The 26,384-nt window shown below is 36.4% G+C and overlaps 1 protein-coding gene across 4 annotated transcripts in view; it reads left to right on the forward strand.

Annotated features, from left to right (window-relative positions):
• JMJD1C (jumonji domain containing 1C) overlaps window positions 1–26,384 on the forward strand; it is a 303,947-nt gene that overhangs the window by 269,632 nt on the left and 7,931 nt on the right. For all 4 annotated transcript variants that reach the window (XM_010857402.1, XM_010857400.1, XM_010857401.1 and 1 more), the window contains 14 exons: window positions 2,539–2,740; window positions 5,061–5,275; window positions 6,210–6,362; window positions 8,596–8,685; window positions 9,297–9,424; window positions 9,616–9,829; window positions 10,328–10,542; window positions 11,244–11,522; window positions 14,235–14,403; window positions 15,131–15,221; window positions 15,708–15,838; window positions 16,210–16,332; window positions 20,926–21,065; window positions 22,410–22,586. In XM_010857402.1, coding sequence (XP_010855704.1) covers window positions 2,539–2,740; window positions 5,061–5,275; window positions 6,210–6,362; window positions 8,596–8,685; window positions 9,297–9,424; window positions 9,616–9,829; window positions 10,328–10,542; window positions 11,244–11,522; window positions 14,235–14,403; window positions 15,131–15,221; window positions 15,708–15,838; window positions 16,210–16,332; window positions 20,926–21,065; window positions 22,410–22,586 — 2,327 coding nt within the window. The remainder of the gene's footprint in view (window positions 1–2,538; window positions 2,741–5,060; window positions 5,276–6,209; window positions 6,363–8,595; window positions 8,686–9,296; window positions 9,425–9,615; window positions 9,830–10,327; window positions 10,543–11,243; window positions 11,523–14,234; window positions 14,404–15,130; window positions 15,222–15,707; window positions 15,839–16,209; window positions 16,333–20,925; window positions 21,066–22,409; window positions 22,587–26,384) is intronic.

Consider the following 26,384-nt stretch of genomic DNA (forward strand, 5'->3'; position numbering starts at 1 on the left):
CAGCCTTTTACACAAGCCTTCTGGAAGCATTTTTTATTCTATAAGTGGTATTTGTGTGCCCACGTATGTGTTTCTCTAGTGGATTAAGCCAAATGGCCTCTTGCCTTTTGTTAGTGACAGAACATGTAATTGTAAAGAACCGGGAGCAGTCATAAAAGGGCTTAATACTGGAGCCTGTTTGAAATGGGCCACCTTGGAGTTTAAACCCTGAACTTCCTATGTTAAGATGTATGTGATCTTGCTGTAACTGTACTGTGCCATGCTATCAACAGGTGATAGTGAGCACTCAGGACAACAGTTCTGCTGTATGCTTCTGCAGAAAGTATATAATCTCAGGAGAATACTTGAACTGCCTCTGATCCACAAAATGGGCATGAGTAGTAAACACGATGGTAGGACATACAATTTATTCTTTCACCATGATAGAAATAACAAACTGTAAATCTCAAGTCTAGCATATAACTGGATTAATATGGGTAGTACGAGTATGCTTATAGGAGTCAACAAATATTTGTTTGTCCCAAAATGTAAAGCTTTTAAGTGAATATATTTTTAAAAATTGAATAGGCTGCATTTAATTTAGGTATGATGTTATGAGCTCTTGCTGCTCTATCAGTTCAATTGAGTCACTCAGTTGTGTCCAACTCTTTGCGACCCCATGAATCACAGCACACCAGGCCTCCCTATCACCAACTCCTGGAGTTTACTCAGACTCATGTCCATCGAGTCGGTGATGCCACCCAGCCATCTCATTCTCTGTCGTCCCCTTCTCCTCCTGCCCCCAATCCCTCCCAGCATCAGGGTCTACTAAGCTTTAGCATCAGTCCTTCCAATGAAAACCCAGGACTGATCTCCTTTAGGATGGACTGGTCGTATCTCCTTGTAGTCCAAGGGACTCTCAAGAGTCTTCTCCAACACCACAGTTCAAAAGCATCAGTTCTTTGGCGCTCAGCTTTCTTTACAGTCCAACTCTCACATCCATACATGACCACTGGAAAAACCATAGCCTTGACTAGACGGACCTTTGTTGGCAAAGTAATGTCTCTGCTTTTGAATATGCTATCTAGGTTGTTCATAACTTTGCTTCCAAGGAGTAAGCGTCTTTTAATTTCATGGCTGCAATCACCATCTGCAGTGATCTTGGAGCCCCCAAAAACAAAATCTGACACTGTTTCCACTGTTTCCCCATCTGTTACCCATGAAGTGATGGGACCAGATGCCATGATCTTCGTTTTCTGAATGTTGAGCTTAAAAAGCTAACTTTTTCACTCTCCACTTCCACTTTCATCAAGAGGCTTTTGAGTTCCTCTTCACTTTCTGCCATAAGGGTGGTGTCATCTGCATATCTGAGGTTATTGACATTTTTCCCAGCAATCTTGATTCCAGTTTGTGCTTCTTCCAGCCCAGCATTTCTCATGATGTACTCTACATATAAGTTAAATAAGCAGGATGACAATATACAGCCTTGACATACTCCTTTTCCTATTTGGAACCAGTCTGTTGTTCCATGTCCAGTTCTAACTGTTGCTTCCTGACCTGCATATAGGTTTCTCAAGAGGTAGGTCAGGTGGTCTGGTATTCCCATCTCTTTCAGAATTTTCCACAGTTTATTGTGATTGTTGCTCTATAGACGACTGATTACTTGAGCCAGTGTTATAACAACAGTTAAGTTCAAGTTAATAAATGTGATTGAGTAGTGATGCAGAGTACAGTAAATAATTTTTTCCCTGTAAATATTAAATGGTATAGTGCATTTGAGTTTTGTTTTTCTTTAGACTTCTCTGATGCCTTCTTTTCTTTATACCATCCATAAAAACAGCCAGTTTAATACTGGTTTTTTTCTTTCACATCCCTCAAACCCTTTTATTTTTCTAAAAGATACTGCTTCTATCACTATATTGATATCAAATGGAGGGCATTATAATAAGGGAGAGATATTAGGAGAAGAATCTTAGCCCTCTTCCCACAAATAATATTATGATAAAATCAACATTTGTCTTGGTTCACACTTAACTTGCAGAATCAGATTATTTCAAAACTATTTAAATACATTGAAACTAGCCTATAGTTTCCAGAAGTATAAACTTTTGGGTTTTAGGTTCTTCATGTGCATTTTGAAAGAGACTCTTCCTACATATACCAAATTTATGTGTAGAACTATATTTTTAGCTTTAGGTTACCATTGAAAATGAACGATTCTCATATTTGCCACTAAAAAGATACAAATATTGAACCTAGGAAGATTTCAATCAGCTGGAAATTTCACTTAGGTCTGCATTTCAATCATACTGACAGTTAAGAGTTCATTCGATTAGTAGAATAATAAAAATGCTGCTATGGATTTTTTAGTTATAATGAGTACCTAGGACTGTAATCTTTTACAGTCTTAATACATGGTCATAATTGTATGATTGGCATGAAATTTTTTTTTTCGCCTTCATTCCAAATGATCTTTCTACTTGACTTGAATATTATCTTAAGGAGTTTACCTTTGTGAAAAGGTACAGTCTTGCTAATACTTTCCTACTGGTTTTACAGCTGGCATCCCTCGTTCAGTATTGAAAGATTGGCGTAAAGTCAAGAAGCTGAAGCAAACTGGGGAATCCTTTTTACAGGATGACTCCTGCTGTGAGATAGGGCCTAATTTGCAAAAGTGCCGAGAATGTAGACTTATTCGGAGTAAAAAGGGAGAAGAACCAACTCACTCACCAGTGTTTTGTAGATTTTACTACTTTAGACGGTAAGTTGAAAATTTGTGATGGGAGGAAAATATGTTAATAGATATTGGAAGTTATACTGTCATTCTGAGGGTCTTTTGGAGATGGGAATGAGGCTTTGAGCCTGTGTTTCTGAAGCATTATAAAAGCATTGTAAAAAGATACTAAATTTAGTGTTGTGTGCCAATTTAACAATAGTTAAATGTTAGACTAAACTCATATTCTCACTGCTAGTGTTCATAGGGCCTTCCTCTTCTGAGAGATTTATTCTTCCTTAAGGAGAAAGTGTTAGTAGTTTTTTTCTAAATGAAAGGAAACAGCAATTTATTTGTATAAAACAAAATAATGTCACATTTGTATTTGCATTAGCCACAATAGCAGATAGTCCATAAATCTGTGTACTACAAGCATTATAAAATGACTAGAAAGATTTGTTAGTAGCATGCCACATTTCACAGGTTGCGGTAAATATAAAAGCAACTTAATAGTTAGTAACTTATATTCTACTGTAATATTAGTATTACTAAATCATACTTTAATACCAAAAGTTTATAAATTTGTAAGAGTTTAATGAACAGCTGGGTAATCCCGCCAGTAGAGACTAGTTGATGTCTCAGATTCCAGAATCAATCATTCCTGGATTTCAGTTCCAGCTCCATCCCTGAGTTCCTGTATGACTTTATTAACTGTAGTAGGATTATAGCTAAGCCTGTCTCATCTGCATAATAAGAATGATAGTGGTACCTGCCTCCGAGATTTCATGAAAGTGGAATGAGATAAAGTATACAAAGTCCTTAGCATAGTCTCAAGCTTGTATGAAGTGCTCCTCTGATGTTATCTGCAATTATTTTTCCAAATCATCATCATCATCTTCCTAAGAAGTTAAAAAGCACTTTGCTCTGGCAAATAAAGGTACTGTGGCCCAGTGGAGATCCCAAAAATATGTGTTGGTAGGAACTGAATATTTCTTCATGGCTTTTCTAGACAACAGTCCCCAAAGGACAAACAACTTCAAAGAATTGTTATAGAAGGTAGTCCACATGGAAGTGCAGAGAAGATGGGAAAGGAATCAGGAGAGTAGGTTTGAAGAGATAAGAAAACCTTTTTGAAGGGCTCCCCTGGTGGCTAGAAATCAGGAGAGTAGGTTTGAAGAGATGATGAAACCTTTGTGAAGGGCTCCCCTGGTGGCTCAGTGGTAAAGAATCTCCCTGCCAATGCAAGAGGCACGGGTTTGATCCCCGATCTGGGAAGATCCCACGTGCTGCAGAGCAGCTTAGCTGGTTCACCACAGCTACTGAACCTGTGCTGTAGAGCCCAGGAGTCCTAGAGCCCATGCTTCACAAGGAAGCCGCCACAGACGAAGCCCACACACCACAACTGAAGAGTAGCCCCACTTGTCACAGCTACAGAGAAGTCCACGCAGCATGGAACACCCAGCACAGCCAAAATAAATACATGGCCAAAAAACCTTCGGGAGAGTTTTAAGGAAAGATAAACGTAACACAAGCTGAAATAATATGAATTGTAATGAAAGGAGAAAGTTACTTTTTTAAGAAAAAGAGGGAAAGGTAATAAAAGGATAGGAAAAAGTGGTAAAGGAATGTTGCTGGTATTGTCCATTTGAAAAATAGAGTGATTTGTAATGTATTACTGATACCCTCTCTCAGAGAGTTGAGTGAGAACAAAAATAACTGAAAAATAACCATCAGCCTGTAGGAAAATGGCAGTTTTGCCTCCCATTTACCCTAAATGGAACCTGAATTGAGTGGGCTGTATAAATTGGATGGTAGAACCTAAGAGAAGGAAGTACTAATGGATTTCCTAATACACTGTTTCAGTCTTGTTCCTCCAAATCACTTTAATAAAGTGTCATTTTAATTAAGAAAATATACTTTTTAATTTAGCATTTTAAAAAAATCTCAGTCTTAAGGTAATTTAGAGCATTTTCAACTGTAGAGGTTGCTGCTTTAGATGATGTATGAAGTAATTGTATTGCTCAAGGCAGCTTTTGGCCAGCATTTTAACTCTTGTCATCATGAAGCACTTGGATAGTTTTCATTTGATTAGAGTTAAGTAGTTGACTTAAGTGATAGGGAAGATCTTATTCCTTGAAACAACCTGACATGGATACCACCTATTGCCATTTGTAAGCACTCTGGGAGTCAGAAGCTGGTTAAATTTGTTAGTAAAGTTTGTCTATGTAAAGAACCACCCTATTTTCATGTTTTTTAATTGTAAATGTAATTTATGTTTTTATAACATAAAAATATAAATTCACTGTATAACTTTTTAAGCCTGGACTTGTTTCTTGTTAGTTAATGCTTTTATGTTTTAATGTTTCAGATTGTCATTTAGTAAAAATGGAGTGGTTAGAATAGATGGTTTCTCTTCTCCTGACCAGTATGATGATGAAGCTATGAGTTTATGGACACATGAAAATTATGAAGATGATGAACTAGACATAGAAACATCAAAATACATCTTGGACATAATAGGTGATAAGTTCTGTCAGTTGGTAACATCTGAAAAAACAGCTTTGTCCTGGGTGAAAAAGGATGGTAAGAAAGTTAAATACTTAGAACATGCAACTATGCACATTTCGTTTTAAGAATTTCTCTTTGGGGTATGTTTTATCTATGGGAGAAGTCCTTAATCTTACCTTACCTATGCTTGTTTACTTTTAATTTGATAATGACACTTTTTTATGTGCAAATACACCTAAATGTATTTAGTTAATGTATTTTCCACTTGAGGCTGAATTGAATGATTAGCAGTTTGTGAAATGACAATAACATTTTGGTAATAATTGAGGCACAATAAAGACTCTTTGAATGTGAGATTGGGAAATTTCAGCATTTGCCATATAAAGACATACTCCATCCCAGTTATTTAAGCTTTTTATTCATCACAGTCTTTGCAGTTAGATAAATCTATATTTGAATCTCAACTGAATTCCTTGTTTAACTGTATGAATGTGAATGGGAATGATAACTACCTCATTGATTTGTTTATAAAGTAATTTTATTTACTAAGGAAAGCACCTAACATACTAGGTACTCTAAACATGAGCTTCTTTTTCGCGTCCCTTAAGTCAATAGTTCGTCCCCCAGGGGACATCTAGCATCTGAAAGGTGCCAAACTGAATGAAATAAATGCGCCTTTCTTTGCTAACTGAAAAGTGTTGGGGGTGTAGAGAATTAGCATCTTAAGAGGTGGAAGCCATAGATGATACTCACCATCCTACTCTGCACAGGTTAGTCCCCGACAAAAGAGAATTATTCATGCAAATGTCAAGGGTGCCAAGATTGAGAAACCCTCCATTAGATGTAAGTCTTCTGAAGAGAATTACTAATTACATCAAGAAAAGAAATCTGCTCTTGATCGTTAATAAATCCTTTGAAATCCTTGGTTTAATGTTTTTTGTGCATTTCAGTGAAAATTGTATGGAAAAGAGCATGTTTGCCTTTAAATTTTTATTTCTCTGTATTTCAGCCAAAATTGCCTGGAAAAGAGCAGTGAGGGGAGTCCGGGAGATGTGTGATGCATGTGAAGCAACATTGTTCAACATTCACTGGGTCTGCCAAAAATGTGGATTTGTGGTCTGCTTAGATTGTTACAAGGCAAAGGAAAGGAAGAGTTCTAGAGGTTAGTTACAGCTTCATCTAAATTGAAATTTTTTTATTAAGATAGTTTTCTTTAAGACCACTGATCTGGAAAATTAGATGAATTAGAGGCTTTTTTCCCTGCCTTCCTTAATTACAAATATAATAGGAAATTTTGTGAAGTCTATTTTTTAAAAAAAGTTAACCACAGCTTGTTGAAACAGCCAGATTTTCTAAAATAAAACTAATCTATACCTTTTTAGTTTGATCAGTAGATCCACTCTCTCAGGTAGATATTTTCTTAATGTAGCCCAAATTTAGGTTAGGCTTTGTTGCATTCAGAGTCCACTGTGTCAGAGCCTGAATTCCCTTAGAGGACCTATTAATTACATAGTCGAGCAATGCAGTCACAATTGAATACTTGCTAGAGTGAATTGATTTTTCTAAAAGTTGGTCCATAAAGCTTAAATCAAAATGTTCAAGAATATGCTGCCACTAGCACTGTTTATCCCTGGTTAGAAAACGAAAAAGTCTTTATTATATGTTAAATGAATTTTTTAAAATTCTAGAAAAATAAAATGGCACAAAAACAGTGTTCTTCCTGCTGGAAGATATTAGAAAGTTTAAAAAGAAAGCAACTAATTTTACCTTTTTCTCCTGCTGTACAAGTGTTTTAGAAAAAGTTAATCCAAGACAATTAAGGAAGTAGCTACTTAAATACTAGTAACCTGAAGGTTTGGGGGGGGTCTAGTCTTAATGAGAGGATTCAAATTGTGCAAGTATTAGAAGTAAAATCACATTTAATGGTAGACTATTTACTATCTAAAAGCAGTGAATGTCATTTTCGTTGCAGGCAGCTCTTTTTCAAAGTGGTGTGTCAGATGAACTGTGATGTAGCCATCAGTGGCTTTGCGAGTGATAGGGCTACTAAAGCCTCACCCCTTTTTCTTACATGCCCAGCACTTACCAAAGAACCCTAAGCAAGTGGGAGAGCTCCACAGCTAGTTGTTTCTGTGATCTGCATCTTATACCTGTGTAAAACTATAATAAGGAATGCATTGTAGGCCATTAAGTATCTTCAGAACCTTAAGAACCTATTTGGATATTTTCGGTTGAGAGAAGAACTAGCTGCACTGTTGTAAAACTCCATTCCTTTTTACTGGTCCCATGTTACTTTCATTTTCCTTTTGCCAAATTAAAAAGAAATTAATGTATTTTTTATATTGTATGCATATGTAAGCATGACTCCTTTCTTAAACAAGATAAGGTGTGTATATATAATAAACCTAAGTTGTGTTGCTGTCAGATACCATGGTGCTATTAATTTTGAAAGTATAGTCTGTCAGTCAACCATAGATTTTTAAAGTATAATCTATTTGCCTTGAGTTGTATTGTGTCTTATGAATATATGAATATATATTTGTTTTATTTATATATCTCCTTATTTCACTGATAAATACTGCAGTAAGCTTACACTGACCAGGTTATAGCTATATAGTGGTAACTAACCTAAGTATCTAAAATATAAGTAGAGAACATTTAAAGTTACTATGTAGGGTTTGTAGGGAAAGTCAACAGTTTTAAAATCAGTTTTTGTCTGGATTTAAATTTTATTTCTGAAACTTTCTGTGAAATAGTTCTAGATTTTTTTATGTTGAACGTAATGAGCTTTTTAACATTTGTTGAAGCTCTTACAGCCATGTCATAAGTAGTTATCTATGCCATTAGTTTTATAGAGAAGATCTTGAGATCAGGGTGCTGAACTTTTCCTGTGTATAATATGCCTCGTGCTATGTGTGAACACTGACTACTCCAGATATGGAGCCTTGTTGCAGTAATAAATACTGTCTGTCAAGTTGAGGCTTTTTACATGTCTTCTGACAGTTTATGTCTTTGACGCATTAAAAAAAATGAGTTGGCAGTAGCCTCAAACTTACAAGTTTAAGGTACCAAGATCAAGCCTAAAGCCTGTTTGCCACAAATAGCTAAGAGTAAAAAATTAGCTACAGGAAATATTGAGGTGACTAATACATTAATGAGACTAAAGAACAGTCATTTTAGAAAAGGCTAGTAACATTTCATATGTTTTATATCTTATTGCTATAAAATTCTCAGAATAGTAGAAATGTTTGTTTGGTTATTTTTCCTTTAAGAAGCAAACATATGAAGCCTACCATTGACATTTTATATAATTGTTAAGCTTTTTATATATACCATCAATTTTATAATTATAAAACCATGATTGATATAAAAGTACACATGTTATAATCTTACAGATAAAGAATTGTATGCTTGGATGAAGTGTGTGAAGGGACAGCCTCATGATCACAAACATTTGATGCCAACTCAAATTATTCCTGGTTCTGGTAAGTATAAATATACATTAATGACTTAGTGTAACAGCTCTTCATTGTTCCAGATTACTTAGAAGTAGGTAGTAGTAGTAGAATGAAGAAATAAGGTTTATCTAATCTTGAATTGTTCTTTTTCTGTTCTTAGAATCCTCTGTGTACTAGTTAGCAGGATAAGCCCAAACCCAGTGATGAAGAAAGCCATAGAGGAACTATTTTAGATGGAGAAAACTAGGAGTTCTCTGGTTGTCCACTGGTTAGGGCTCCATGCTTCCACTGCATGGGAGCTCGAGTTTGATCCCTGGTTGGGGAACTAAGATCCTGCAAGCTGTGCAGCTTGGCTGAGAAAGTGGGGTTGAGGGGAACTAGAATGTAATGAAAAAGAGTATATTCGATTTATTTATTACAGGTTATTCTGCCTTTTTTTTTTTTTGAGCATACTGATTTTTCATTGTAGAGGTAAAAGAGGAAAGAATAGAGAACATGAATTCGGTTGAATGATCTAACCTGAAATAGAAGGGATGAAGGAAAAATGGAAGAAAAGTGAAAAGACACAAGAAAAACAAAAAATTGTTATAATCTTAACAACTAATGATAACCTTTTAATTAACCATTATATTTTGTAGTTTTGACAGATCTTTTGGATGCGATGCACACTCTTAGAGAAAAATATGGTATTAAATCCCATTGTCATTGTACTAACAAACAGAATATACAAGTTGGAAATTTTTCTCCTATGAATGGTGTGTCTCAAGTGAGTGAAAATTCTCTATTCAAGTAAAGTGCATGGTTAAAGGAATCAACTTTGATATTCGAAATCCACTTCAGGATTTAATGTTTTGTAAATTATATTTCCTATGTTACTGTATAAATGTAACCTCTACTTTTAACTTTGAATAATTGAAGAGATAGTATTTTTAAAATTCAACTGTTCTACCTTTGTAGGTTTTACAGAATGTTCTTAATCACAGTAATAAAATTTCTCTGTGCATGCCTGAGTCTCAGCAGCAAAGTACCCCTCAGAAGCCTGAAAGTAATGGCAGCAGCAGTCCAGGGAGTGATGTGAGCACAGACAGCAAGTTAACTCCTCCAGAATCCCAGTCACCCCTGCACTGGTTAGCAGATCTTGCAGAGCAAAAGGCCAGAGAGGAAAAAAAAGGTAAATCTAGTTTATCGTCTGATAGAAGATATGTAATCAACAGTGTACTATTATACATTAATGTACTACTGTCCACTTAGAACACTTTAGTTTTGTCTTTTGCTTGCATTGTGGCTTAGAGTCAGTAAAACATGTTTCTTACTAGGAACTCAACTTCATATGATCATATCAAAGCTAGGTACAGAATCATCTGTAGATGAGCACATCAGTAAAGCCACCAGGGCAATAGATTTGTAACTTATCTCACTTTGTCCCTGTCTTAGCTATAGCATTTTCATTTGTGACAGGTGCAAACTCACTTCATGTCTAAAACACTGAGGAAGGCCTTCTCATTTTCAAACCATTTGACTCCTGAAGGATCTAACCCGTCCTCTTGTCTGTGCCCAGGTGCTTAAATCACTGGTGCTTCATCTGTCGCTGCAAAATGTAGACTCCCTTTGTCTGTACTTTAATAGCATGTTTAATTTTATTTGCATTTTAAAAAATGTTTTATTTTAGAAAACAAAGAATTTGCCCTTGAAAAGCAAATAAAAGAAGAGAGAGAACAAGATGATCCTGATTCTCCAAATAGTAGAACATCACCTCCTGTATCCCAGAATAATGAGCAAGGTTCAACATTACGAGATTTGCTGACCACAACCGCTGGCAAGCTACGCGTGGGGTCTACAGATGCTGGCATTGCCTTTGCACCAGTTTATTCAATGGGAACCCCCGTGAGTGAGAAGCTAGATTTTTGTATTTCATATGGGCCTTAAATTTAGATTTGGGGTCTTTGCTGTGAACTACACAATAAATAGATGCAGATGCAATCAAATATACCAAATTACTGTGCATGTTCCTATTTGCGTTCTAATTCCGGTAACTTAAAATCCAGAGATTTTCTTTTCCAGGTTAAAAGAGTTGAGGGAGGGACATTTTGATTCCAAAATCGCCCTAAGATACTCCTTCAAAATTTGAAAACCATGTATCTAGTTGGGGGGGAGGGGGAGGGATGGATGCGAATGCAAGTTTTCTTACTTAAAATGTTTAGACATCAATTTTTGCTTTTTCACCAGAAAGAAAATAAAAACAGAATAATTGCATAGGTAGACACAAATTTTTAGCAGCTTTTAAAAGTTGGGAGAGTCTTCCTAATCTCTCTTCCCTCTACCCTGATCCTAAAATGTTACAAAAGTAAGAAAGACCACACTTCAAGTTTCTGCAGATCCCACAGTTTTTCACATGGAGACCACCCAACTTCTGCTTCCCATTGTCAGGAGCAGTGTAGGTAGGCACTAGAGATCCAAATCCATTTGCTGGATTCTTGAAGCCAGATATATTGTTTGTGGTGGTGTTTGCTATGTTAATGGAACATTAAAGCAGAGGTTTCCAAATGTAATCATTTCTGCTTAAAATATTTATTTTTTCTTATTAGAGTGGTAAAAGTGGAAGGACTATGCCAAACATTCTTGATGACATAATTGCTTCAGTTGTTGAAAACAAAATTCCACCAAATAAAGCCTCTAAGATAAATGTAAAATCAGAGTTCAAAGAAGAACCCAAAGAAAGCAGAAAATCTGCCATGGATGAAAACAATAAATTGTACAGTGATATACCACATTCTTGGATCTGTGAGAAGCATATTCTGTGGCTTAAGGATTATAAAAATACTAATAATTGGAAGCTTTTCAAAGAGTGTTGGAAATATGGACGAGTGAGTATTTTAAGCTCATTTAGTATGCCCTGGGTGGAACTGAAGCTGGTTGAATAGGACAAATGGCTTTCTCCTTAGGACTAAAGAGAAAAGGGAAAGATAATCTTGACACATTTGGGTTAGAAGATATCAGAAAAGTTATCAGAATGATTATTTCTGAATTTTTATTTTTTGGCCAGATTTTTATTAATTAATAGGGAAGAACTGATTATTTGATGTTACAGTTTCAGTCTGCTAGTGAGCAGACTTCTAATAAAGTCATATATTTACAAAGTTTAGTATCGCCTTCCTTTCTTTCCATTGTATTTTAGTCCAGTTAACAGATTGATATCTGCTATTATAATGTTAATACTGAAGGCATTTTTCTTGAACTGATAAGTGTAGATGTTTTTTGCCTTTGACTGTAGGACATTTATTTATAAGTTAGTTCATCAAATCTTAAATGAGAAACTCCATTATTTAATTCTGCTCAAATAAAAGTGATTTTCTGTTTGACCAGTTTTGACATAATAATGTTTGATACACATTTCAGGTGGTAATTTACTACATTAGTGCACAAATTAGGAGTTTGTATGACTTAGTGTTCTGTTCAGTTTTTTCCTTGCATTCTGGAAAACATGATTGCTATTTTACTTCATTGTTTTCATTCAGTAGATAGTTATTGAGCACCTAGTAAAATCTAGTCTTTGTGCTGGCCAATAAGAGTATAAAAATGAATAAGTTATGTAAAAATGAGTAAGAACCATTTTAGTACAGTGATTCTTAATCTTTTTAGGTCACTAGTCCTTTGCAAAATCTGATGATAGCTTGGTCCCTCACCCCAGAAAAAATATATACACAGTATTTAATACATATTTTTTTGGTTGGCTCTGCCTTGAATCCCTGATGCCATTGCTAGGTTGCAATTTAGACAACTTAAGTTTGTGTAGGCTTAAACAGCCTCATAAATAAATACTTGTAAAAATATGTTAAATGTGCTAAGAATTTTGTTTCAGGTACTATGGAAACTTAAAAGAGTGAATGGCTAAGCTAGAGTACTAATTCAAAAGGGCTGGTAGTCTAAATTGATGTTGTCTCAGGAATTTTCTAGATGGATGGGAAGTTGGAAATAAAAAGGATCAGGTGTTAGAGGAACTGTTCAGTAGCTTTGATTACCTGATGTAAGAGAGTTTTGTGGGGTAATGATGGGGAAATGAGGTGTTTAGTTATAATTATATCATGCTAAAGAGTTGAACTTTATCCTGTAGATGACAGTTTTAATTGAAGAATCAAAGTAATCAGGTTGACTTTTTAAAAATTGGAATATAGTTGATGTACAATGTTATATGTCATAGGTGTACGATACAGTGATTCACATTTTTTTAAAGGTTATACTCCATTTGTGATTGTTATAAAATATTGGCTGTATTTCATGTGTAGTACAGATCAACATTGATTAACACAGCAAAGCAGATTAGAAGTTGAATTGGAATAAGACTAGAGGCAAGGGGTCAAATTACAAAGGCTTTCAGTATTTCAGGAAGATGATGATGATAGTAGCCTAAGAATTCTGCTTGAGAATATTCTAATATATTTTTTAAATTTTACTTTTCCCAAGCTGCTGGTTACTGTAATAAGCAATGTTACAAGGCTGGATAGAAGTATTACTGAATAGACATAGTATGGTCTGGAAATTAATATGTGAATGATCAGCCATAGTTAATTATCTAATAGTTGACCTGTTTTAATAGTTGGATATATTAGCCCATTGAAAGGAATTTTAATGTTGCAGTTACCCAAGTTGTTACCTTCTTATTCTTAGTGTAGTGTTTGTTTTATGTTTTTGACATATCTTTTGTGATATAACAACCTTAGCTTGAGGTTATTCTGCACTTATGGCTCCTCAGACTTATTTTATGTGTTTTAAGAGTATGTAAAAATATCTGTCACAAGAGACTCTTTAAGTCACAACTTTCTGTTTTCTTTTTACTTCATTTATTATAAAAGATTAAAAAAAAAAAAAACACCTAAGAATAATGCATCAGATTGCCTTAGAGGTCTTTTTTTGACATCGGCATTGGAGTTTTAAAACCTCAAATCTTCAATTGTTGGTTTCTGGGTTAGAGAGTCTGGAGGAAATTGGAATTCATGTGATTTCAAAGAACCAATTGACTTTGAGGGAATCAATCATAGATTTTAAATTTATTGTTGTTGTGCTTGGTGGTTAATGTTTTTACTTGTCATTATCTTTGTAGAGGTAAAGAATGTGTGTGTATTCTAAGTGATATAAAATCAAAATGGATATAATTTGTTTTAATCCAAAAGACTATATATTTAGAAATCTTATTACATATGTACAAGGTATGTTTTGTCTATAGAAATGAATTGTAAAGAAAACATGAAAACATTAAATTGCTTAAAAATGGAAATTTTAATGTAGCTTTTCAGACTCTTTCCTGAAAAATACTACATATTATAATTATTGTTTTCAAAAATGACAGTGTACTCTGCTAGTACATGGCATTCTCTTATCACTTTTTCTCTTTGAAAATATATTGTGAACATCTTTCCAGGTCAGAAACTATTTTTAAAAGCTGCTTTAATTCTCACAATTTGTCATTAATTAGTCCATAAATTCAACACATTAACTATTTTCTGTATGTTGTGTATAAAATCAAATTTTTGAAGTGTCCATGTATATCTTTTAATTTTTAATTATCTATCGTTTATAAGCCCGCAGTGGTTTCTGGCGTGCATAAGAAAATGAACATTAGCTTGTGGAAGGCGGACTCAATTAGTCTTGATTTTGGAGACCACCAAGCTGATCTCCTCAACTGCAAAGACAGCATTATTTCAAATGCCAATGTTAAGGAATTCTGGGATGGTTTTGAGGAAGTTTCAAGTATGTTGGTTTTTTTTGTTGTTTGTTTTACTATTTTCTTAAACCTGTCTTCCCAAAATGATAAATTGGAAATATGACTTAACATTGTTTAAATCTTTGAAACATTTGTATTACTTTGTTTTCTGGTCAAAAGAAACAAGTACTTGGAATCAAAAGACAGGGTCCTATTCCTGTCTCTGTCCCTCATTTCCTTTGTTGATAAAGAAGTCATTTAAAAATAGCCTGGTGAGCCAGTGGTTAGTTCTCAGGCTTTCACTGCGATGGTCCAGGTTCCATCCCTGGTGGGTGAACTAAGATTACACAAATTGGGATGCAGTGACCGCCCCCGCCAAAAAACGTCATTCTGTTTCTTTCTGCCATATTCAGTATATTAATATTCCTGGGGAGTTTTTTTGGCAACCAACCCCAAAAACTTTTGAAACTTGGATTAAATACTTTGTGTAAAACATTTTGAAAAATTAAAAATAAAAATGTAATATTATAATTTTAACCTTAGTAACAGTTGTAAACAGATTTTTTTAAAAGAATTTTTTAATGTTGCAAATATCTACATAAGGAATAAACATCTTTATACTATATGAATACATAAATAAAAGCAGTCTTTGAAGTAACTACTGTATGACAATAGAGGTGCTCATTCAGTTTACGTTTTTTCTTTCCTCTTCAAACATTAATAAGAATAAAAAGGCAAAAATTATCTTTTTAATAATCAATTGCATTCTTATAGAACGGCAAAAAACAAAAAGTGGAGAAACAGTTGTTTTAAAATTGAAAGACTGCCCTTCAGGAGAAGACTTCAAGACTATGATGCCAGCAAGGTATATTTTTTTATACTTGGCTATTTTGACTCTTGACTTTTGAGGTTGAGCTGAGATTATCCAAGGAGTGAGATAATAAACTACAAATGTGAGCTTTAAGTAGTATCTTCCTCCATTTAAAGGAAGTAAGAAAAAAAATTACAGAACTGAATCTCCATGGTCTCGGCAGGGGAATGTGAATGTCTTTGCTGGGTCAGTAAAGAAGAGAAGGCTCTGTCAAAGAACAGGAGGTCCTGCTGGTACCTCCCTTCTCCTGGTGCTCTCAGTTTGCTGTGTTTAGGGAAGCAGAATTGCAGTTTTAGTCAGAATCACTTCTATTCTTTGCTTATTGTATATTATGCATTCATTTAAAGTTTGAATGAAGCCAAGCAAAGTTTTTTAACTGTTAGAGGCCTTATGGAAAGTGTGACAACTTGAACATTATATATTTGAAAATACTTAAGAATGTAAATCTTTATTTAAAAAAAAGTCAATGTTGTTATTCAGATATGAAGATCTTTTAAAAAGCCTGCCGTTGCCAGAATATTGTAATCCAGAAGGAAAGTTCAACCTGGCCTCTCACTTACCGGGATTTTTTGTGCGCCCTGATCTAGGGCCCAGGTTGTGCAGCGCTTATGGTAAGTATATATTTGCATTTCTATCAGCTTGGAGTATGTGGAATTCTAAATAACTTCTGACCAAAGATAAATTGTCTAATCATTTTTAGATTCTACTAAATCTGTTCCATTAATAATTCTTTGAAATATTTTTTGAAGCAGACCAGTGGTATATTAGGTATTAATAGCCAATAGCGTAAAAATATAGTTACATTTTCTATTAACTTTTATGGTGTATTTCATGGATATTTGATATTTTGTGGGCAGGTATTAGAATAAGGAGACTAAAGCTCAAATTATAACTAACAGACTTTCCTCATAGAGTTGATTTTGGAAGGAATATGTAGGGTATATAAAGTATTATGTTAAATAAAATTTTATTTTATACACAGGTGTAGCTGCTGCTAAAGATCATGATATAGGAACAACAAATCTACATGTTGAAGTTTCTGATGTTGTAAATATTCTAGTCTATGTTGGCATAGCAAAAGGAAATGGCATTCTCTCAAAAGCAGGTAAAGAAACTTTAAGAATAGTGGTGTTTTGGAAAAACAGTTGAATAACCGCAATGAGGCTAAAGCTGAAACTCCAGTACTTTGGCCACCTCATGCGAAGAGTTGACTCATTGGAAAAGACTCTGATGCTGGGAGGGATTGGGGGCAGGAGGAGAACGGGACGACAGAGGATGAGATGGCTGGATGGCATCACCGACTCGATGGACATGAGTTTGAGTGAACTCCGGGAGATGGTGATGGACAGGGAGGCCTGGCGTGCTGTGATTCATGGAGTCGCAAGGAGTCGGACACAACTGAGTGACTGAACTGAACTGAACTGAACCACATCCAGTAATACTATCCAGAATGTCAGCCTCTGAGTTAACATCAAAGATTCCCCCCAAAATTGCAGTGTATTTAGGGATATTTAATACTCATTTTGAGGTATGATTATTTTACCTGGCTTTTTTTTTTTTTTTTTTTACACAAAGGATTTTCAATTTTAAAAGTGAGTTAAATTTACTTTTAGGACTTCCCTGGTGGCTCAGTTGGTAAAGAATCTACCTGCAATGCAGGAAACGTGGGTTTGATTCCTAGATCAGGAAGATCCCTTGGAGAAGGAAACGGCAACCTACTCCAGTACTCTTGCCTGGGAAATCCCTTGGGCAGAGGAGACTGTCAGGCTACAGTCATAAGAGTCGGATATGACTCAACAACTGTACCACCACCACCAAAAAAAGAATTAGATTTATTTTTGGCTGTGCTGGGCTTTGTGACTGTCAGGCGCGTCTGTGGTGTGGTGCACACGCTTCTCGTTATGATGGCATCTCTTGTGGAGCGCACTAGGGCTCAGGCTCAGTAGTTGTGCTGCATGGGCTCAGCTGCCCTGTAACGTGTGGAGTCTTCCTGGAGCAGGGGTCAAACCTGCGGCCCCTACACTGACAGGTGGACTCTCAACCACTGGACCACCAGGGAAGTCTTAAAAGTGAATATTTTTTATTTACTCCTTTCATATTATTATTGAGTGTATGAAAATAAAATGGTAAGCTCACTTAAAAACATTTAGTAAAGAAGAGAAACTAGGTTTTTGTTCTGAAGATGATGAAGACACGTTCGTATCTCAAGCATGCTTTTTTTCCCTTCTGATACCAAAGAGAAGGGGCCTTTTTCCTAAGTAGAAATAAATTTTCTATCCAGTGTATAGATTTTAGATCCTGCCCTCTGGGTGTCTTTCTGAAACCTTGTTCCATCTACCCATCTGTCATTCCCTTCATTATAGACATTGGTCCTTAAACTTTTCTTTTTACACTGGCTTCTTTTCTGAGAGTAGGAGCAAACTTTAGACTTTTCCACCTTTCTCACAAAGCCTTCTTCAAATCTTGTCTTCTGGCCACTCTCCTGTTACTCCTGCCCTCATGAGGCATTCTCCACTGTGTCTGTCACCTCCCTTTTCCTGTTTCAGCTCAGTGCGGGTTGGCCCCTGCCCGCTGCCCCGCTAAGATTACTGTTGCTATGGCTCTCACGGACAGTCATAGTTCAGTACAGTGGTTTTTTCCTGGTCCTTTTATTATTTAAACCATCTGTAATAAATGACACTGTTAATCACTGCCTCTTCTTCAAATACTGACTGTGGCTTCAGTAACACTACACCTTTCATTCTTCGTATAATGGAATCACAGACTTTTCTAGAGTTACAGACTTTATTCCCATTCTGGTTTATGTGCACTTCCTGGGAAAGTCTATACATGATTTCCAGCCACGACTTAGTTCAACAGTTTTTTCTGGAACCCAGAATGTATCTGCAGCTTAGTGGCTAGGTGCTCAGGACCTGGAAGTTTTTTACAGTCTTCACTCTGATCATGCATATTTAACAGCCTCTGTGATACACAAGGTGGCTCAGTGGAAAGCATCTGCTTGCCAGTGCAGAAGACTCGGGTTCAATCCCTGAGTCAGGAAGATCCCCTGGAGAAGGAAATGGCAACCCACCCCAGTATTCTTGCCTGGAGAATCACATGGACAGAGGAGCCTGATGAGCTACAGTCCATGGGGTCAAAAAGCGTGGGACACAACTTAGCAACTGAGTACACACACATAATACACAAGCTAAATTCCTCCAAAACTATAGAAACTCATAGTTGCTCAGCTAATTTAACTGTTAGAATCAGTAAAAACTCTTACCTCCCCCACTCCCAAGGATTTGAAAGTCAAGCACACGTGAGTTATAGTCTGAGCTCTAGCACAGAAATGTGTGTCCTTGGTGCCAGCTTACTTACCTTTTCAAAGCCTGTAGTGCCATAGAGTTAGTTACCCCTTTGAATCTGCGGGTTCCACACGTATGGATTCAACCAACCAAGGATGGACAATAACTGAGGAAAGAGAAAATTCTAGTAAGTTTCAAAAAGCAAAACTTGAATTTGGCTAACACAACATTGTACACCAACAAAAAAATAAAAACATGCTGTACTCCAAAAGTTTCTAATTCTGCCACCCAAAAAATGAAAAAGGAATTTGCTGTGTCCAGCAACTGTTTGCATGTTTTTCATATTGTATTTATAATTATTTGCTGCCGTGTCTGACTCTGTGCGACCCCATAGACGGCAGCCCACCAGGCTCCCCCGTCCCTGGGATTCTCCAGGCAAGAACACTGGAGTGGGTTGCCATTTCCTTCTCCAATGCATGACAGTGAAAAGTGAAAGTGAAGTCGCTCAGTCGTGTCCGACTCCTAGCGACCCCATGGACTGTAGCCTTCCAGGCTCCTCCGTCCATGGGATTTTCCAGGCAAGAGCACTGGAGTGGGGTGCCATCGCCTTCTCCATGTTTATAGTTATTTACATAGCATTTATATTATATTAGGTATTATACATGGTCTAAAAGTACACAGGGTGAGGGAGGGTAAAAATACTTAACCAATTTGAACATCTGTGGAATTTGGTATCTGCCGTGGGTGGGGGTGGAGGGTCCTGGGACCAGTCCCTTGCAGATTCTAAGGTAAATCATTTGCAACTTACTGTACTTCGTTCAAATTATCCCCTGTAGCACTTGGTCTACAATACAGAGGTGGTTGTTGGTTATACAATCTGCTTTTCTCCTCTGCTTTTCTTTCATGTCCTTAAATGCTAGAACTTTTTCATCTTCCTAATTTATTTCCCATCCCTCTTTTTCATACCATAATATTTGATCTTTTGAGAAAAGTTCATTAGCACTTTAATTTTTGGACTTTTTAAATTTGCCAGTTTTTATAGTTGGTCACCATAAAAAGAAATGTTTGGTACCTACTTAAGCACATGCTTTCTCCTCCACCTATGATGGCTCCCCAACTTCTGTGTCTCCCTAGCAAATTCCTGTATTCATTCAAATTCCTCAAAACAGATCAGATCAAGGTCTTTATTAAAGTGTAAACCTTCTCTGCTCCAACAATCCTCTTTGTCCTTGTGATTTCACGATCATAAAGTAGGAAATGTGATGTATTCTTTGTAGTAGCTTTTAAAAATTCACAGAGCAGTAACAATTTTCTTTATCTTTTTCGTTTAAAGATAACATTTGACAGGGGACTTCCCTGGTGGTCCAGTGGTTAAGACTTCATGCTTCGAATTCAGGGGACGTTGATTCACTTTCTAGTCGGGGAACTAAGGTCCCACGTGTCTGCTATACAGTGAGGCCAAAAATAAAAACTAAGAAAAAAACTTGAGGACTGAACTAGTCTTTGTGCATGCTTTTAACTTGTATCATTGCCCTTGTGATGGTCTTGTTTACCTACACTTATTAATAGCCTCTTTTATTCCAGGAAGTCTTAACTAATCCCCAACATTCTAGGATAGTATTTTGTATATTGTAAACATCTAATGTTTGACTTCAAAAAATCTTCACAACTAACTTTAAAAAAGATTTCACTATCACTAGTAAACATTTGATATATTCTTTGTGTTAAGCAATAGATTCCCTTTTCTGTTAAAACATTTCTTTAAAATGTTCATTGTAGTGAAATCAGCAGTTTGAAAATGATGACATTGCTGTACTTCACTCATAGATAACTTCAGTTAACATTTGTTTATACATTTATATATATATATGTGTGTACAGTTTTTAATCTGTCAACATATTAGAATGGTCTGATACCTCAATTATTAGCGTCTGATTATAGATTAATCAGTAATAATAAATGAGACATTTTGCTCTGCCGTTCATTAGTCATGGTAATGAACAAATCCTTTCTCCCCACTGAACCTTTTGCTCAGCTGTAAAATAGAGATTATGATCCTTGCCTAATAGTGGTCAGGAAAGTCCTTTGTAAATTATGAAATGCTGTGAGTATAAAATTGTTATGACCATAGTTTGGGACAAGAAGAAAAAAGGTGGTCAAGTTTGAGTAAAGGTCCTTGATTTTTTATCTCCTGTTCCTTGGTTTACAGAAAGAAATGAACTGGGGAACGTTATCGTCCCCAGGTCAGTGTTCTCTGCTCTTGTGGTTATCACAGTGTTCATGTATAACTGGGTTTATCTCCTCTTTAAGAGTCCAGTCTAGTCAGGCACTGTGCTTCTCTGAGAGGTCAATTTTAGGCCACTTGACTTTCTGGTAGTCTTTATTGACCAGTATGAAAATATTCTGCATTTTAGGAATACTCAAGAAATTTGAGGAAGAAGATTTGGATGACATTTTAAGAAAACGATTGAAGGACTCAAGTGAAATACCCGGTGCTCTGTGGCATATTTATGCTGGGAAAGATGTTGACAAGATACGGGAATTTCTTCAGAAGGTATAATTTTAGGTTCCATACGTAGTTTTATCTCTTCACCTTGAAGGAAGACTTAATTTTTAATGTAAACTCATTGGCATTCAGCAGTATAAGATGATTAAATAATTTTAAGATGATTAAATAAGTTTTACTTAGGAGGATGGAATTTTTCATTTGAAAATCAAAAGCTCCTTTCTCTTGAGGAATTTGAATGGCAGTTTCTTCTCAGTTACTAGTTATTGTTTATCCCCGTAAAGAACCTGTTAATGAGTCATGTGTTACCCTTGGTGAAAAGTAGTCACTGGAATTATAGAATATAAAATTTAATATGTCATAGAAGTATGTAAAGAAAGCAGATTTTTTTTTAATGTTGTTGATATTTTTGGCTGTTGACCTAAGGAGTCATATCTGGTTGAACAGGTTGACATTTTGAGTAATTGTAAATTTAATTTACTTGTTAAAAAGTGACATGTTGATCTGAAATTAGTTCAAACCATTTTCTCAATATTTTCTGAATTTTGTAATGATAAGGATTTCTTTTAAGGGACCATAATTGCTGGTTTTCGTATTCTTCTTTCTGAATGAACTTAACGTTTGTCTTTGGTCCGTATAAAAGTGAAGGAGCTATGGCCCTGTAACTATGATCTTATCCCAGAACCACCTACCAGTCTTAATTTATTATAAAGTATGCTTTTTAAAGCAGAAGATTTCACTTGTTAGTCAAAAGGTTCCTTGAAATTCATTTCTCAAGGGTTAGAAGGTTAGCAATATAAGGTATTTATCTTTGTACCTACCTTAAAAAAAGAAGAGCATCAAAAAATATCTGTGAAGTTCATATATACAAATGGTTTGGCTTTTGGAAGAAAGCTACTAAACTAACCTTTCCCCCATCTTTGTGCTATACCTTAAAATTACTGGAAGGAACCAAATGGATGAAAACCTCATTATCATCGAATTCCCTGCCAGTTCAGTGGTTAGGGCTCTGTGCTTCCACTGCAGGGGCATGAGTCCAGTTCCCCTGGTCAGAGAACTAAGATCCCTGCAAACTTTGTGGTGTAGCCAAAAAAACTGGGAAAAAATGATCATTATTACTATTTTTAAAAATGAGAAAACTTCATAGTGAAAGGAGATGAGAAAGGAGTACAATTTACTTTTTTAACATTACATCAGTCTGCATCAGTTTCATATCCTTTTGCTTTTCCAATTGTAGAACATGATTTTCTTTAACTTAAGCTTAATCATCATTCCAGAAGATTCTGAGAATAGAAGACTTATTGTAAAGAAAATTGAAATGTAGCTGAACAGGATTCACCATTTCCTTTATTTAAATTGGGGTATATATTTTCATTGTAATCCATATTTCAGATTTCAAAAGAACAAGGCCTTGAAGTTCTACCAGAACATGATCCAATACGTGACCAGAGTTGGTATGTGAACAAAAAGCTTCGTCAGAGACTGCTTGAGGAATACGGAGTCAAAACCTGCACTCTGGTTCAGTTCCTCGGTGATGCCATTGTCTTACCAGCAGGAGCACTTCATCAGGTAATAGTTACTTGTAGCACATCATTACTGAACCAGAAAGAACTTGTCCCGAGTTAAATACAGATCAAAGAAGACATGAGAAGGAGAATGACCTACACTAGTATGCCTTCATTAAGAAAGCAGCTTTTCAGTGCTTGATGAGATCTGATATAATTAAGTGCTTTGAGACTGTAAATTGTATTAATATGAACCAGATTCCCATTGTCGTGTTGTTTCTGATTTAGTGGACTGAAGTCTAATTTTAAAGACTTTTTAGGGAAAAAAAGAAAGTTACTATATGTATTCAGTTCTCAATAGTTGAGAGTTAACAGCAGAAGGGGAGAGTATCAGGTCTTAGAGATGATGTATTTTCTAAGACACCAGATATGAATAGAATGAATTATTGGATAGACCATTCCATAATTCAGGCTTTCAATGTGCTTCCTTCCTATTTTTTGCCAACGTGACTTCCTTCCTTTAGTTTGCTAATGTAACAGTAGCATGTCCAAAGAAAGATGGTACATAATTTTTATAGCTATTGATTCACAAAACTTAAAACTAAACACCTAATTTTTGTTTCTGGGGCTTGACCGGCAGAATGACATAGAATAGACAGTGATGTGGAAGGTTTGGATTAAAAGCGTGTATTGGGGTTTCTATAAATAGACTGAAGCTACCGAGAGCAGTTTAGCCCTCATAGTAACAAGAGGCAAAGGCAGCCTGGGAATCCAGAAAGCTGGCTTGTCTCAGAGTTGGTTAAAGGTGGCAGAGATGTATTGAGATGTATTTGATGTGTGTCTTTTGACCAAGGAAAGCTTTCTACATTTTATATACCAATACATAATTACAGCCTGCATAATATTTATGACACTGTTTAATAGCCACAAATACTCCTTGAGTGATAAGGAGTATTTAAGATGTCAAGTTTAGGGTTAGATTTATCATTCTTAAATAACATTTATGGTAGTAAAATACAATCATCATTATATCTTTTTCTCTATAGTGACATCCTAGCGAAAAAATTACACTTATATGTTTTTTTCTCTAGGATGTTAAAGTTGTTTTTATTTTCCCATGGACTTAATAGAATAATTTCAAAGATGTGTCATTTATGATTCATGTTTAATTGGGATGCACCCCATGTATCATTCTTGGCCTTCTAACCTCTTACCAGAAAATAGATAGTAAAGTGAACGTCGCTCAGTCATGTGACCCCATGGACTGTAGCCTGCCAAGCTCCTCTGTCAGTGGGATTCTCCAGGCCAGAATCCTGGAGTGGGTAGCCATTTCCCTCCTCCAGGAGATCTTCCCAACCCAGGGATTGAACTCACATCTGTTGCATTGCAGGTGGATTATTTACTATCTGGCATCAGGGAAGCCCAGAAAACAGCTAGCCTTTATCCAAATGTAAAATGCCCTGAAAGGAGCAGTCTGTTTAAGAGAATAGTACAGTAAATATTTTGCAACTATAAGTAATTATCTGACAACACAAAACAGGTTCTCTTGAAAATCCTTATTCACATACTCAGTTTATCCAAAATTCATTTTCTTTAAAATCAAACTGGACAGTGCATTTTTTAAGATATAATTTATATATAGTATATGTACTCTTTTTTACTGTACAGTTTTGTGAGTTTTCACAAATATGTAATTAGGTAATAAAGAACATTGCCATCGCTTCAATAAATTCTCTCCACCTACGTCCTCCCCAACTTTTTAAAAGTTTTTTATTGGAGTGTAGTTGATTTATAATGTTAATTTCGGGTAAACGGCAAAGTGAATCAGTTATATATATCCACTCTTTTTTACATTCTTTTCTCATGTGGGTCATTGTATTGAGTAGAGTTTCCTGTGCTATACAGTAGATCCTTACTACCTGTTTCATATGTAGTAGTGTGTATGTGGAGAAGGCAGTGGCGACCCGCTCCAGTACTCTTGCCTGGAAAATCCCATGGATGGAGGAGCCTAGTGGGCTGCAGTCCATGGGGTCGCGAAGAGTCAGACACGACTGAGCGACTTCACTTTCACTTTTCACTTTCATGCATTGGAGAAGGAGATGGCAACCTGCTCCAGTGTTCTTGCCTGGAGAATCCCAGGGACGGGGGAGCCTGGTGGGCTGCTGTCTATGGGGTCACACAGAGTCGGACACGACTGAAGCGACTTAGCAGCGGCAGCGGCAGCAGTATTCCAGTACATGCGTGCCGCATCTTTACCCATTCCTCTGTCAGTGGACATCTAGGTGGTTGCCATGTCCTGGCTGTTGTAGATTGTGCTGCAGTGAACACTGGGGTGCATATCTCTCTTCAGATCATGGTTTTCTTTGGATATATGCACAGGAGTGGGATTGCTGGGTCACACGATAGTTCTATTTTCAGTTTTTTAAGGAATGTCCATACTGGCCCAGTTTACATTCCCATCAACAGTATAAGAGTGTTCCTTTTCTCCACATCCTCTCTAGCCTTTGCTTGTAGATTTTTTTGATTGTGGCCATCCTGACCAGTGTGAGGTGGTACCTCATTGCATTTTTGATTGCATTTCTCTAGTAATCAGTGATGTTGAGCATTTTTTCATGTGCCTTTTGGCCATCTGTATATCTTTGGATAAATGTCTGTTTACGTCAATCCCCAAATGGTGATTGGCCATTTTTTTTTTTTCATTATTGGGCTGCGTGAGCTGTTTGTGTATTTTGGAGATTAATCCCTTGTCAGTCGCTTTGTTTGCAAATATTTTCTCCAGTCCTCAGGGTTCTCTTTTTGTTTTGTTGATGATTTCCTTTGCTGTGCAAAAGCTTTTAAGTTTAATGAGGTCCCATTTATTTTTATTTTCATTACTGTAGGAGGTAAATAGAAGATCTTGTTGTGATTTATGTCAGAGAGTGGTCTGCCTATGTTTTCCTCTAATAGTTTTATAGTATCCAGCCTTACATTTAGGTCTTTAATCCATTTTGTGTGTAATTTTGTGTATGGTGTTAGGGAGGGTTCTGGTTTCATTCGTTTACGTATAACTGTCCAGTTTTCCCAGTACCACTCATTGAATGCTTGCCTTTGTCACAGATGAGATGACCACAGGGGTGTGGGTTTATCTCTGGACTTCCTATCATGTTCCACTTATCTCTCCCTCACTTTTAGTCACTCTTCTCCTACCTGACATTCCTATAACCACTTACCTATTTTCTTTCCCTGTAGCCCTGCCTTTATAAGAATGTCATATGATTGGAATCATGTAATATGTAGCCTTTGAGTGTGACTTTTCTTAGTCAATATAATGCCTTGGAGTTTCATCCATGTTGTTGTATCAGTTCAGTTCAGTCGCTCAGTCGTGTCCGACTCTTTGCGACCCCATGAATCGCAGCACGCCAGGCCTCCCTGTCCATCACCAACTCCCAGAGTTCACTCAGACTCAAGTCCATCGAGTCAGTGATGCCATCCAGCCATCTCATCCTCTGTCATCCCCTTCTCCTCCTGCCCCCAATCCCTCCCAGCATCAGAGTCTTTTCCAATGAGTCAACTCTTTGCGTGAGGTGACCAAAGTACTGGAGTTTCAGCTTTAGCATCAGTCCTTCCAAAGAACACCCAGGGCTGATCTCCTTCATAATGGACTGGTTGGATTTCCTTGCAGTCCAAGAGACTCTCAAGAGTCTTCTCCAACACCACAGTTCAAAAGCATCAATTCTTTCGCGCTCAGCCTTCTTCACAGTCCAACTCTCACATCCATACATGACCACAGGAAAAACCATAGCCTTGACTAGACAAACCTTTGTTGGCAAAGTAATGTCTCTGCTTTTGAATATGCTGTCTAGGTTGGTCATAACTTTCCTTC

This window comes from Bison bison, unplaced genomic scaffold (genome assembly GCF_000754665.1).
Source record: "Bison bison bison isolate TAMUID 2011002044 unplaced genomic scaffold, Bison_UMD1.0 scf7180017864380, whole genome shotgun sequence".
NCBI classification, from domain to species: Eukaryota; Metazoa; Chordata; class Mammalia; order Artiodactyla; family Bovidae; genus Bison; species Bison bison.